At 56.6% G+C, this 14,084-nt stretch overlaps 1 protein-coding gene across 2 annotated transcripts in view; it reads right to left on the bottom strand.

The window, feature by feature from the left end:
• Positions 1-14,084, bottom strand: part of SLC35F3 (solute carrier family 35 member F3) — a 272,142-nt gene that overhangs the window by 63,931 nt on the left and 194,127 nt on the right. For both annotated transcript variants that reach the window (XM_054576487.1, XM_054576488.1), the window contains one exon: positions 3,111-3,426. In XM_054576487.1, coding sequence (XP_054432462.1) covers positions 3,111-3,426 — 316 coding nt within the window. The remainder of the gene's footprint in view (positions 1-3,110; positions 3,427-14,084) is intronic.

The following is a 14,084-nucleotide window of genomic DNA, read 5'->3' as shown; positions in this document are numbered from 1 at the left end:
ACACTGACCCCCCACAGCGGCGCCTGGTCTCGAGGAGGCCGTGCTAGGAGGCCCTGTCTGCCCGCCGGGCCTCAGGTTGACACGGAGGGGCCAGCACTCGTCTGAGACCCGCCCGAGGCAGCCGCTGCCCCAGGCAGGGGTTCATTCTTCGATGCCACCCACAGAGAGGTCACCATGCGAGGCGGTGGTTCCTCCCATCTTTACAGCATTTCACAGTTTACAGGGCTCGCGGGTTGGATCATACAGCAACCTCTCGTGCGAACAGGTGCGTGACCATCGCCCTCTACTTACAAACGGGCATCAGAGCTGCCCAGGGTGTAAATGACTTGCCCACAGAACCCCCTCCCTCACAAGCGGCAGAGGACCAGGGGGCTCAAACAACCTCAGGGTCCCCAGCGAGTCACTTGGTACTTCTACCTGGTGCGGGGAATCTTGCTGCTGACATTTGGTCAGAGTGTCAGCATTTTTAAAACCTGCACCTGAGACTCAACAGCTCCAGGGCCTTCACAGTCAAAATGCAGCTCAGGGGCGGCAGCGCCCGCACCCCAGAAGCGCATTAAGCAAGCGGAATCTCAGACCCACTCAGACCTACAGAACTGGTGCCAGCCCTCTGACAAGGATCGGGTGACCCTCAGGTGGGAGGGGCTCTGTGCCTTATTCTCTCTGCTCTGGCTGGCTTTTCTAGCTCCCGCTGGGGAAGTCGCTGGAGCGGGGAGGGCTGGAGAGAAGAAACTTCCACCTGACCACGCCCCCTCCACCCCCCAGGACCACACGGCAGGCAGGTGGGCCTGCCCAGCCTCCCTCTCTGTGAGGAGGCTCTCCCCCTTTCTCCTCCCGACCCCGGCTCCCCGCCGGAGCACTTTCAGCTGGGGACACCCCTCCCTGGCTGGCTCCAGATCTTCCGCAATCCAGCATTAATTTCAACAAAGCACAAAAATGAAGATGTAACTTCAGTTTTCCTTGATGTCTGGCAATCCTTTAAACGTCTGTTTCGAGAACTCTCAGTGGGATGACGGACAGGGCCGTGACTTCCTAGGCCTGTGACATGAGAACCTCTCTCCCCCTTTTTGGAGAAAGAGCCTCTCTTCAGCCGCCAGGGTGTGTGCGACCTGACACACACGCAGCGAGGAGTGGGCACACTAGCTGCCCCGCTTAGCCACAGGGCTTCGCAGCTTCCTCGCGCACGGACGGCCTAGAGAGGAGCGGCTAAGCTTTATCACAGAAACTGGATGAGGTCTAACTGGCTTTGCTAGTCAAGCTCTGATTACAACCCCTCTCCTCCCCTCCCCTGTTCTCCAGCTGACGGTCAGTCACCGTAATCCTTTCTTGAGTCTCCTCCTATCATATACTTTTTACAGGAAGAGTGTGCTAGAGTCAGGTGTTGCTAGCGTTCTATGTTTAACTAGTCAACTTCCAGGACCTCTCATTTTTTCCCTTCCTTGACCTTAAAGCGCATTGTTTTCAGCACAGTGAACTGGGCCGAAATCTCCATCGAGAATGGGCACATAAGCTCACTGTTCACTTCTGCTGGCGGCTGCAGTGTCAGATCATAGTCAGTGCAGAGAAAGGCAAAACTCCTGATTACAAATTAAGTTCGCTCAGGGCTACTTAACTGCTAAATAGGCTGTTTGCTGAATGTTTGCTTTTCTCTGTGACTAAGAGCAGACCCTTCTTTTTCTCTTGCCTTAGGACAATCTTGGGCCCTATCAAAGGTTCTCAGCGATTTGTTTCAGTCTGCCTTTGGTTGGCACCCGAGGGAAGCTGAGCACAGGTTCAGAGGTGGCATGGGAAGCGTCTCTTCAGCCATTTCTGGCTGAGTCAACAGGGAGCCTGCCTGGGCCTGGGTTCCAGTCTGGCTTTCGGCCCCCACATGCCTTGTCTCCAGAAGTCACTCCGAACCCTCTTCACTAAGGAGACACGTGAGGCTGGCCTGGGACTCAGCAGCGCTCCATCCGGCCCCTCCTCTGGAAGCGGTGCCCTGACTTACAGCCCGGCTTCTCACAGGGGCCCGGCCGAACCCCCGAGGCGTCAAAGGCGTTCGCACACCCCCAACTGTGATGCGCGGTGACGTTCAGTGGGCTTCCAGGGAGACTCGGAGCTGAGTCCAGACCTCCGTTCCCAGGCCCGCCCACTCCTTGGCCCCAGCGATGTGCTCAGCAATCCTGTGACTTCTAAGGGAAACTTTGGGACACAGCTGAGCCTGAAGAGGATGGGGGATGGGACAAGGCGACTGTAGAAGGGGCATGTTCAGTGGAGGAGGGGTGGAGATCCTTCAGCTTTCAAATTTCTCCCACCTCTGGGACTGACCTCTGAGAGGTGAGTTTCCAGGGCCTACCTGACCGCCTTGGCCAGTGTTCTTTCTTGTTTTGTTTTACTTTTTCCTCAGTAGGTCTGATTTGGGCCAGCAGGAAGCCCTGTCGCCCACGGAAGGCCTCCGTGGTGGGCTGCCGTGAGCCCCAGTCACGGGCACTGGTGGGGAGCAGGGTCCAACACCAACAACGCGACGCCGGAGGAGGGCTGGGGAGGCGAGGGGCTGGGGCCAAGCTTCCAGGCTCCTTCTGAGACGGACACCAAAGCAGGGGACTCCACGTGAGAAAATAAAGTCAGCCAAGTCCAGATGCTGCTTTGATTTTCATAGCCACACGGCCTGGCGTTGGGAGCGGTGCTGTCACATGAGCTAAGGGGTGGCGGCAGGGGTTGGAAGGGGGACGAGAAGTCACATCCTTGCAAGAACATCTGAGAGGCGCTGAGCGCAGGAAGCAGCCGAGTCACCTGGTTCCACCCGTCCCCGGCTGAGGAGGGAAATGGGGCCACTGAGCCCCCCACTTCCGCCCTCTCTGGGGATCTGCCCTAGGCCACTGTGGAAGATGCCACCTTCTCCTGTTGCATGTAAAGGAGCTCCCAGGACCGAGGGGCGGAGGAGCAGGTAGGTACTCACCACCCTGAGGGGAGAGAGAATTCGAGTCCCATCCCACCAAGACCTCAGGTGACCCTGTGACTTGTCAGCACCGCCCCTGGCCTGTCCCGGCGCCCGCATCAGAGCATTGGCCCTGGGAGAGCAGCAGAGCCCGGGCACCGTCCCCCCTCCCCCCAACGCCCGGGAGGCCTACCTGTACCGCTGCCTCACCGACTGCCTCTCCGCGGCCTTGCACACGTGGCCCGCATAGTACAGCAGGAAGAACAAGCAGTTCCAGGTGGTGGCGAACCAGGTCAGGGTGAAGGGCGCGTCGAACGTCCGGAAGGTCAGCTTGGCCAGCTGCGTGGAGCCGGCCCAGGAGGCGCACACGCACAGCACCACCGCCAGGCCCCAGGTCAGCTTGCGCAGCCGCGGCCCCGAGCACCTGCAGCAGCGGCGGCTGGCCCTCCCGGCCTCCGCCCCCGCTGCGGCCTCTGCGGGGCCCGGGCCGTCCCGGGGGCGCTCCTCCCCTGCGGAGAGAAGGCGGTCAGGTCAGTGGGCTCCCGCCTTCCCCGCGCCCAGGGCGTGGCACCCACTGCCCTGTGCACGGGGGCCGGACGGCTCCCTGAAACAGAACTTAAAGAGCAGGGCACCCACCCGACTGGCAGGATCATAGCCAGCCACCCCGGGGAGAGGGTGCGGAGGGGGCTCTTCCTAAAATAAAACTTAAATAGAAGACCTTTCTGTTGGATTTCTTATCCTCTAGAAACTTGATCCCCAAGCAAGGCCCACGGACTGGCAGCATCAGCCCCTTCCCATGCCCAGCTTGCTGGGAACGCATAGTGTCAGGCTGAACCCCAGAGCCCCAGACCCAGAATCTGCATTTCACGCCCTGGGAAACCCTTCCCCAGGACACATGGATGGGGAGCAGCTTCCTGCAGTCTGTGTCTGCGCCCGAGCTGCTGTGCTCCTGGGCCCGGGGAGGCGCCAGGGGCTAGGTTCCTACCCGAGGGGGCCCCAGGCCTTGGGCTCTGCAAGCTCCCAGCGCCCAGACGGAAGCCCCTCCCTGTCTGTCACTTAAAGGCATGGATGGATGCCAAGATTCTCATCTCATTTGGCATGTCTGGCAGAAATCGACTTTCACCTCTTATCTCTTTATTGGCTCTGACTGGCTTCCTGCCCACGGCCTTCAGTCCCACTTAAACACCTCAGCCTCAGGTGGCTGGTGTGTGAAAGGCCCGCTTGCCCGCTGCGCTCCAGCTGTGCGACTTCCGCAGCCAGGCTGCGGCCGCGTTGTTCCCGCAGACCACGAGAAGGTGGGAGAGGCGCTCTTCCCGGCTGCTGGGTTTTCATTCATGACGGCGTGCGTGTCAGTCAGGTGGAAAGCCACACAGAGCTGTGCCTGCGTGAGGTGGAGCCGTGGATGGATGCAAGGTGCAGGAGAGGGGAACGCGCCCTTGCCGTCTGACCGGGCAAGCAGCGCCGCGGGCACACAGCGCTCAGGGGCCGGCTCCGCTGCAGCGGTGCAGGAGGGAGCGCAAAACTTCTGGGGTCAAACACACTCTATGTATTTTGTTTAAACTTAATAATTCTTTAAGGAGCTTTAACCACATTAAACCAAGTTTTGTCTGTCATGCTTTCTGGCACATAATAATCCTGTGGGGCAAAATCCTGGTTCAAGACCCTCTATGACACAGGTGTCAGTTAATGTTATCATTCACGGCCAGCCCTGGATGATCCGTTTTTGCTAAAGGTAATCCCAAGCTTTATATGGTTAGTCAAGGAGACATACTGTCCTTTTTTGGCCCACATCCTGCTCGATGCCCTCTATATTATGCTTCATTGCCTTTGTTAATATATAACCTCCCTCTTCCTGTTACTTTCATGTGTGTTGGTCCTGGTCAGAAAGCCCTCGGGGAACCCAATGCCTAACCACCCCTGGGCTTCCGGCAGGCCGTCTGTCTGTCTGTGTCGGGGCTGCAGGGCAGGGAGAAGCAGAGGAGGACAGAGGACGGAGGCGGGCAGCCACCAGGCCTCTACTGTTGGCGGAATCCCCGTGATTAAGGCTAATTCAGCGTCAGTATGTACACGTGGGTGACCTGACATTGGGGGTTATCCTCTGTGACCCCTCATTACGATCACTGTCAAGCCGCCTTCAGGGTGAGGGCGGTTTCCCGACCACCTCCTCCCTGTCAGAAACTCACTCTGGAAAGATAACTATAGAGCTGGAAGTCTGTGTAGAAATAAAATGCGGCTTCACAGTTCTAACTCCCTGTTAAGAATGGACTCCGGACGAGGCTGAAGGAATTTCGGCACACAGTGTGTTTTTCTACTTGGTTCTTCATTACAGAAAATAAAGTTTTAAACTTACGGAATTAATGAGTGGGTCAAAAAACTACAGTACATTTACACATGGAATACTATGCAGCAGGAAGAAAGGAAGAGCTACTACTCTCCGCGACAGCATGGATGGTACTGGAGAGCATGATGCTCAGTGAAATAAGCCAGGGGGCGAAAGACAAATACCATATGATCTCACCTATACATGGAACCTAACCAACAAAACAGACAAGCAAAGAAAATACAACCAGCAACACTGAAAGAAAAAAGAGACCAACAGAATCAAGAGGGCAGGAGGGAGGAGGGGCGAGGAAAGGGAAGGAAGGGTCAAGTCAAGGAACATGTGTAAAGGACCCATGGACAAAGCCAAAGTGGGGGAGGATTGAGGGCGGGAGGTGGGGGAGGGGGGCAGGGGAAAGTGGTGGCCGGAGGTGGAGACAAATGTATTCGAACAATTAAATAAATAAATAAATAAATAAAGACAGCAAACGTGTAGAAAAAGTTTAAAAAAACTTACGGAATTAAGTGATGACATGCTGCGTAGCTGTTACGGTGAAAAGAAAAAACCACCAAATCATGTAACATTGTCTTGCTGAAAGGCTCCTACAGATTTGGATTCAACAAGTTATCCTCTAATCCCTACGCTGTCTGGGTCATTTAACCAAGGGACCAGTAATAATACCCAAGCAAAAGGACGAGACACTCGAAACGGAAATCTACACTATTATTTAAAAATAAGATAGGACAGTATTTCCCAAGTGCAATGCAGTTAACAGGCATTATAAGAAAAAGAATTCCATGATTGGAAAAGTTTGGAAAACACTAGGTAGGTCAGAGACGGGTTCGACTTTGTGAATTTCCAAAAAGCAACAACAGAGCCGGTGCTTCCCCTGTTTCAATGCGATGCCTGTGGTGGGACCAGTGTCCCTGCGAGCTCACAGTGGGAAACACTGGAATAAACCCACAAAAACCATAGACACCCAGACCTAATTCATAGAAAACTTTCTATTTCACTGCCTCTGACAATAACCATCATTTATCAATTTCATTACCTTGCTCATTCCTAACACTTCTGTTAAACTAGATCTACCTCATGTGAACTAAAAATATTCTTTTTTTAAAGAGTATATTTATTTATTTTTAGAAAGAGGGGAAGGGAGGGAGAAAGAGGGAGAGAAACATCATCGTATGGTTGCCTCTCGCGTGCCCCCTACTGGGGACCTGACCCGCAACCCAGGCACGTGCCCTGCCTGGGAATCGAATAGGCGACCCATTGGTTCACAGGCCAGCAATCAATCCACTGAGCCACACCAGCCAGGGCTGAACTAAAAATATTCTTTACAAATACTTTCCAAAGTACTGAATAGCATAAATAAAAAACAATCTATAATAACCTTAGTGCCCTGAGATACTACTGTTGATACCCTGCTGCATTTTCCCATCTTTCGTGGCTCTGCACCTCCCCCCCCCCCCCCGGATCATACTGCACTTTCATCCACCACTCATGCACCCTCCCGCACAACAGCAAGCACCTTGTGATTCCCGCAGGGCTGCAGAGAGTGCGCCGCACCCTCGGCGTCCCTCAGTTGTCCAGGAAGTCACCGGGAAGCACGCGCCCTGTGCCAGGAGCTGGGCGGTCAATCGATGAATATAAACCATGACTACTGTTCTTCAGGAACTCACAGTCAGTCTGGGAATCTCAAGAGGCCCTATGAAAGGATTACAGCACCATTACGCGCTAAATGGAGAGACCTGGGCTGTTGTGGAGACTCCGAAGACCGTGCCGCCGGCGTGGGCTGTGGTGGTAACAGTGAAAAGGGCAGAGAAGGCAGAGCGAGGCCTGGGCCTGGAAGGACAGAAACGCTCTGAGCGACAGGAGGAGCAGAGTTCAGGGTCAGGAAGACACATGGTCTGCTCAGGACCGGCGAGGAAGACAGTGAGACCCCGTGACTACTGTGACACCCCGTCTTGCTCTGCTCAGACATGAAGCAGGTTGGATATTCAGCCAGGTTGGCCAAAGGGACAGGGCTGTCCAAGCTGCAGCCCGCGGGCCGCGTGCAGCCCAGGATGGCTATGGATGCGGCCCAACACAAATTCGTAAAGTTACTTAAAACATTATGAGTTTTTTTGTGATTACATGTCACAATGTATTTAATGTGTGGCACAAGACAATTCTTCTTATTCCAGTGTGGCCCAGAGATGCCGAAAGGCTGGACGCCCCTGGTAGAGTAAATTCAGTTGTCAATGCTACTTTATTTAGGAAGCACACACCCCACTGTCCGTAACAAACAGGGACAATTAAAGAATACATGTAGAGCGACAAGAAATTTGAATAGGAGACGCGTTTGTTCTCCGCTGTTTGAAATGCAGCAAATGCGCCTCCCAAGGTGCACCATTCTCAGGGTCATTGGCAATGAGCTGTCCTCTTGGTGCTCAGATTTAGGGAGAATGAATTTTGAGAGGGCGGTTTCCTTTCGCGAAAGCCCCTCACATCTCCAAGCACAGGGAACTCTGGTTTCCCTCCCCTCCTCTCCCAAACCGCAAGCCCAGTGACTCCGGTTTGATGTCTGCCCCCCTTTCTGACGGCAGTGGATGCTGAGTGAGCCTGGCCCCGCTTCCTGCTCCAGCCCAGCCCCTCTGGCCACTCCTGCGCGGCCATGAGAGATGCTGTCTGTCACCCTCACTCCCGATACCCCTCCCCACGCACGACCCCGCTGTTTATGACCTTGTACCTTCCATTCCAACCCAGCACTTCAGCCAACAGCTCTGGGAGCAACGCAAACTGGATTACACACCGGTTGTGCCGACAGGGGCCGTCACTGTGGAATCAAGCATCTCCCTTCTGCTGTCGCCCAGAAAGGCTCTGGTTACGCCACTTCATTACCAAGAAACGCTGGGGGCAGGCGGGCTCTCCCCTGCTCTGTTGCCTGAGTTGCTTCCATTGAGTGTTTTGGAGATAGGAGAGCGTGTGTGTGTGTGTGAGAGAGAGAGAGAGAGAGAGAAAGGCATCCTCTCCTGCACATGGCACGATGAGATGTAACCAAACTGTGCGTGAGCTTCCGCCCTGAGCTCTGCCTCAGAGTCAGGCAACCTCCTGAAACCACGCGGCAGTCCGCTACCTGCCAAGCCACGCGCGATGCCTGTCCCCTGCCGGGGGTATAAAAGCATCCGCGCCTCTCGGCCCAGCAGAGGCCGTGCTGCAGGCTCTGACTGCTCAGGAGCAGGAAAGGTCACAACAGGCCAGCTGGACAGTCGGGGTAGCTGCCGAGTCATTCGGGACCAAGGCACGTCCTTGGTCTCATGAGCTGGCAACCACTTTCCCTGAGAAAATGGTGAATTGGTGCTTTTTATGTTTATTTTTTGAAAGTCATTTATGGAGAAAGCAAGAAAAATTGGAAAATCATTTACTCTCTTCTTCAAGTTCTCATAAAATGGCTCTTCAAGCTTTCAAGAGAACACAAATGTTTCTCTTTTGAGTTTGCCCGACAATAGCCTTGGTGAGTCTATGAAACAGTGTCCAGGAGGTTGGTACTTAGAATGCGCCCGAGTCTCAGAGGACGGGGGCCTGCAGCTGGGATCAAAGACCAGCCACCCGCTGGCATGTCCCACCCTCCCGAAAGCAAAGCAGTTAGCATTGCACCGAGAATGGAGAGACGGAGAATGGGGCCTCCCAATGACATCTCTGTCAATAGGATCTGTACAGTTACTTTTAAAGCTCTTTCTGAGGCATAATTTTCTTAACCATAAAATTCACTTACGGAGTTTTAGTAAATTTACAGGATTGGGAAGCTATTGCCACTGTCCAGCCTTCGAGCATTTCCATCATCTACCAATGAGTCTTCATGCCGATCTCTGATCCTTCCCCATTTCTGCCCCCAACTTCAGGCTGCCACAAATCTGCATTCTCTCTCTACAGAGTTGGCTTTTCTGGATATTTCACAGAACAGCAGGCCTTTGCATCTGGCCTTTTTCACTTGTCCCGGTGTCTCCAGGCTCCGCCCACGTCGTAGTCTGTGTCAGCAGGCTGGTCTTCTTCATGGCTGCATAGTATTCCCTCGGGCAGAGATTCTGCACTGTGCTCATCCTTCCACCTGCTGGTGGGCATGGGCACTATTTCCAGTTTTGGGCTGCAGGGAACACTGCTGCTGTGAATACTCACACACAGGTCGCTGTGTGACTTACGTGCTTTCATCTCTCTTAGGTGGACGAGGTCAGTTTTTTGGCCGCTCATCTGACAGACATTTGTTGGCACCTGCTGTGGGGCAGAGGCAGGCACGGCCTCGCCCAGAAGAGCTTGCCTAGCCCGACTGACAGCGGCTTCAGTGCTTCCACCTGCGTCCAATCAGGACGCTGCTCACAGTTGCTCTGGGGGCTGGAGCCCCGCCCCCGGCCAGGACTGCCCCGGGGAAGAGGGCCGGGTGAACAAGTGTTCGTTCATTGGTCACTGACGCGCATGTCAGGTCAGGCTTGGCCCCCCAACTACTGAGCTTCTGTAAAACGAGGAGCTTGGAAGGAAGCTTTTGCTTATGGCCGTTGGCAAGTGTAATTCATCTCCCAAAAATGCACTTTGGGCTTTGTTTATCTCCTCTATTCATTAAATACTTGCTCAGTAAATTTATGTGCGATTTTTTTAAAGCAGTGGTTTGTAGGAAAGGGAAGGAGAGGCTGTCACATGTCAAGGCCACCGCAGGCCTGGATGTCCCATGGCCATCCTCATTTACGTACCCCGACCCGTGACCCCACCTGTACTTGCCAGGCTGCCTACTGGGATTCCGGGACTTGGGGTCAGAAAATATCCCCATTCCTCACACATGGCTGAGGCCCCAGTCACACTCCTGATGAGCACCGGTCCCGGGGACAGAACAGAATCCACAATCACCGCTGGATGCGGAACCTGAGTGAGGGAGGAGAAGGGGGCACAAGGGAGTAGAGGGACAGGTGACAGCCAAATGCCCAGTGTCTGTGTCGTGCTCTCTGGCTGGAGTCTTGGTGCCTTTTTTCACCTGCGAGGATGCTGGCAGATGGCGTGACTGCCCGTTTCTCAGACTGGACAGCCGAAGCCCGAAGAGGTGTTCCGTCCAGGTCACAGAGCGGCAAGTGGCTGAGACGCGCCTGCAAGCACCTGCTGGCTCCAAAGCGGCAGCTGGATTGGACAGCGTCCTCATTGTCCCCTCTGAGAGTGGATCAGGGCCGCGTCGGGACTGCCATCGCTGAAGGGGGACCTCAGGCTTCCAGAGCACAGGCCCATTTGTAAATTTGGGAGAACCTGAGTATGGGGGGCGCCTCTGGCTGGGATTTGCCACCTTGCCACGTCACAGGCCGAATATTTTTATCCCCCGTCCCCTATATTCATATGACGCCCTTCCCCTCAGCGTGGCTGCATTCAGAGATGGAGCCTCTAAGGAAGTAATCAGGTCAAGTGAGGTCACAAGGGTGGGCCCTGGTCTGAGAGGCTTGGTGGCCTCAGGAGAAGAGGCAGTGAGCAGGGGGCGCGCTCACGGGCTCCCTCCATCGGCACAGGGAGGGAAGGTCCTGTGAGGACCAGTGAGCAGGTGGCCGTCGATGAGCCCGGAGGAGAATCTTCACCAGAAACCAAATTCGCTGGCACCTTGATCTTGAACTTGCAGCCTCCAGATCTGTGAGAAAATAAACGTCTGTAGTTTAAGTTGCCTGTTTGTGGTTCTTTGTCATGGTGGCTGAGAGACTCCCTCTGGGTGTGACGGCAGAGACGGCGCTGTGCTCAGGAAGGCGGCAGGCCCAGGCCCAGGCCCAGGCCCAGGGCCGCCCCTGAGCAGCAGGTGGTGGCCGAGCCTGCGAGGACAGAGGGTGCGCTGGACAGGCTCCGGGGAGGCGGAGCCACCGCTGGAGGCCGAGGGCAGGACGCTAGGGGCCGCCTTGCAGTCCCGAAGCCCGTGCCGGGAGCGGTGCCCGGGGCGGCGGGTAGAGCCAGGATGCAATGAGGCCGCCACAAAGTTGTTCGTAAAAACCAAAATGATTTCCCCTGGTGTGGAGAGAGGCCTGGGCCACTGCTCAGGGGGCGGAGTGAGGTGCTGGTGGCCTCTCTGGACCCCCCGAAGCTCTTCCCTCAGCGGTCTGAGAGCTGGTCTCACTCGGGCCTAGGCCTGGGCCAGTCCCCGCTTCCTCCACCCTCTCAGTAAACAGGCTCCTGGGCTGGCACCTCCTCCCACCCCGCAGCTCCTTGGGGTCCCGGAACAATGCCTGAGCGTGCAAATGACACCAGTCTGCAGTGGGGTCAGGCAAGCCTGGGAGGTCTGCGGGCTCAGGCGAACGTGACTTGTGAGGAAATGGCTGGAGGCAGGTGAGCTTAGACAGCGCCCGCCCGTGGAGAGGAGGAGCGAGTCTGCCGGAGCAAGGCCCCTGCTCCAGTTCGTGGTCTCCAAACACTTGAGCCTGCGGGATCGGCTTGAATCCCAGGCCCTGTCGGTGGGATCCTGCAGCCTCCTGGGATCTCCCATCTCTGGCCCGGGCACGGCAGGCCTCTGTACACAGCAGGCGCTCACCATGGCTCACGACCCGCGCACGAGCACAAACACGTTCTCCCCTCTTTCCCGTGTTTTCCCCTGTCTGCGGGAGGACTCCCCCAGCCCTCACGGGGGCTGGCAGTCGCCACTGCCAGGGGAGCGAGGGTTTTACAAGAGGGCGGGGCGGGCACAAGTTGCCCTCCGGCAGCCTGGGCTCTGCGGGGAGGGGCGAGCGGGAGCCTTTCCCCGGAGGGAGCAGGAGAACAGAGCAGTATTTTAACGGACGGCATGGGCTATTGCACAGTTTATCTTGGGGAACAAAGCACTGTTTTCGAGAATGCACCTCCAGTGCACAGCACAGCTGTGCATCTGAGGCAGGACTAAGCTCGCTCAGTCAAGGACAGAAGTGTGGTCTGCCCTGACGTGCTGAACTGTCCTCCTCAGCTTCATTACCCACCGGGGACGAGCCTCCGGCACCTTCTGGGGGCGACGGCTGAGCTCCGTCCAACCCATGAGGCTTTTCCGTGAAAACCCCGGTGCTGGCCCGGGGCAAGGCTTGGAGGTAGCACGGCTCTCTCTGGGTCTTTCTGTGCCTCTTTCTGCACCACCCTCGGCCCGGGCCTCTCTGAGTCCAGTGGCTTCCTGCTGCTGAAGACCCACGGAGCAAGCACTCACGCGGCTGGCTCCCCCACTGCCCACATGCCAACCATCGCTGGCAAGAGCGTGCCTCTGCCTGGACACACTGGCACATGCAAGCACACATGTGTACAGGCACACACGTGCAAAGGCACACACAGATACCCACTCTCACACATGCAAGCACACAGACACATGTGTACGCAAGCCCACCCACATGCATATGCATGTGAAAACACACATGCACACAAAGCACACGTGCATGCACACACAGGTATGCACACACAGGCACACACAGGTCACATTTCTTATTGTCCCGGGTTTCCCTCCCTCACTGCTCTGCAGGGAAACCAATCTCTGTTCCTGAGGAAGCAACTTAATGACTCATCACGTTTCTGCTTGCAGAGCCAATGAGAGACCCATTTTTAAAAAAAATCCTCACCTGAGGACACGCCCATTGATTTTAGAGAGAGGGAAAGGGAGGGAGAGAAGCGCCGATGGGAGAGCAGTTGGCCGCCTCTCGCACGCGCCCTGACCGGAAACCAAAGCCGCAACCTTGGCACGTGCCCTGACTGGGCATCGAACCCACAGCCTTTTGGTTTACGGGGCGATGCTCCAACTGCTGACCCCCAGCCAGGGTGAGACCCATTCTAATCCCCTTTATTTTCAGAAGCGAGGAGACTGGGCTCCCAGAGGGGAGGGCACACGTCCGGCTGACCGCCGGCGGGCGGGCAGCAGGGAGTGACCGCCGCCCTGACCCTGGGCCAGCGTTCCCCCCTGTGCACGCTTCCCCCTGTCACGCAATGTCTCAACCAGTGAAAACGAAACGCTCGCCAAAAAGGCTTTTACGAATTACATCTCTCCTGGCTCCCCTGATACAGGCCTTCTGAACCCTCTGCCTCCTGTGCCAGCCTCCAGTCCCGTCCAGCACCCTTGCGGAAAGTCCCACTTCCGACCCTGCAAAGGCCCCCCGCCCCGCCCGCTCCTCCACACTCCCAGTCTCTGACGTCACCGGGCCCTTCCGGCCCCTCCTTTTTGGGACCAGCTACCCCTCTCTTTCCTCCTGTGCCCTCTGCCTCCTCCAGGCCAATGCTGTATCTTCACCCTCCTTTTGGGGACATGTTAGACCTGTCTTGCGTCCAAGGCTTGCGGGGGACAGCGTCCATCCCTCCGTTTACAGAACTCCTGGCTCTGGAAAAATCTCTGCCCTTCCCGCTAAAGACAGCGAAACCCTCCCACCCCTCCATCCACCAGACACTGAGCCACGCTCCTGGCCCCGCTTTCCTGCCCCCTCGCCAACACCCGCCCCTGCAATCTGGCCCACAGACCAGCCCCCACTCACAACAGTTTCTGCACCTCCCGCCCCCCACGCCCTGGCGGTATCTGCCATCCGACCCGCTGCCTCGTTCTGGGATCCTCCTGCGGTTTCCACGCTGCTGCTTCGCCTATTCAGCCTCTCTCCTGCCTCCCGCCCTCCCTGTGACACGTGGCTGTCGGTTCGGTGTGCGTCCGATGACGCCGGAGCTTCTCTGCCGTCTCACCTGCGTCGTCACCCAGGCCTCACCACGCCTCCTCCCACCCCCTTGCCTGCCACACACCCGTCCCCGCCGAGGCCTCGCACCCGCTGCGTCCAGGCCGACTTCCCACCTGTCCCTCGGGGGGGCCCCCCACTGCTGCGTTCGGGCTCCGTCTTCAGAGCGTCTCGATGCTCCCTTTCCAGCCCTCCTCCC

This window comes from Pteronotus mesoamericanus, unplaced genomic scaffold (assembly GCF_021234165.1).
Source record: "Pteronotus mesoamericanus isolate MK-2021 breed Mesoamerican mustached bat unplaced genomic scaffold, CSHL_Meso_final contig_347, whole genome shotgun sequence".
Taxonomy (NCBI): Eukaryota; Metazoa; Chordata; class Mammalia; order Chiroptera; family Mormoopidae; genus Pteronotus; species Pteronotus mesoamericanus.
The sequence above is the reverse complement of the archived record's forward strand: the minus strand, read 5'-3'. Positions and strand labels throughout refer to the sequence as shown.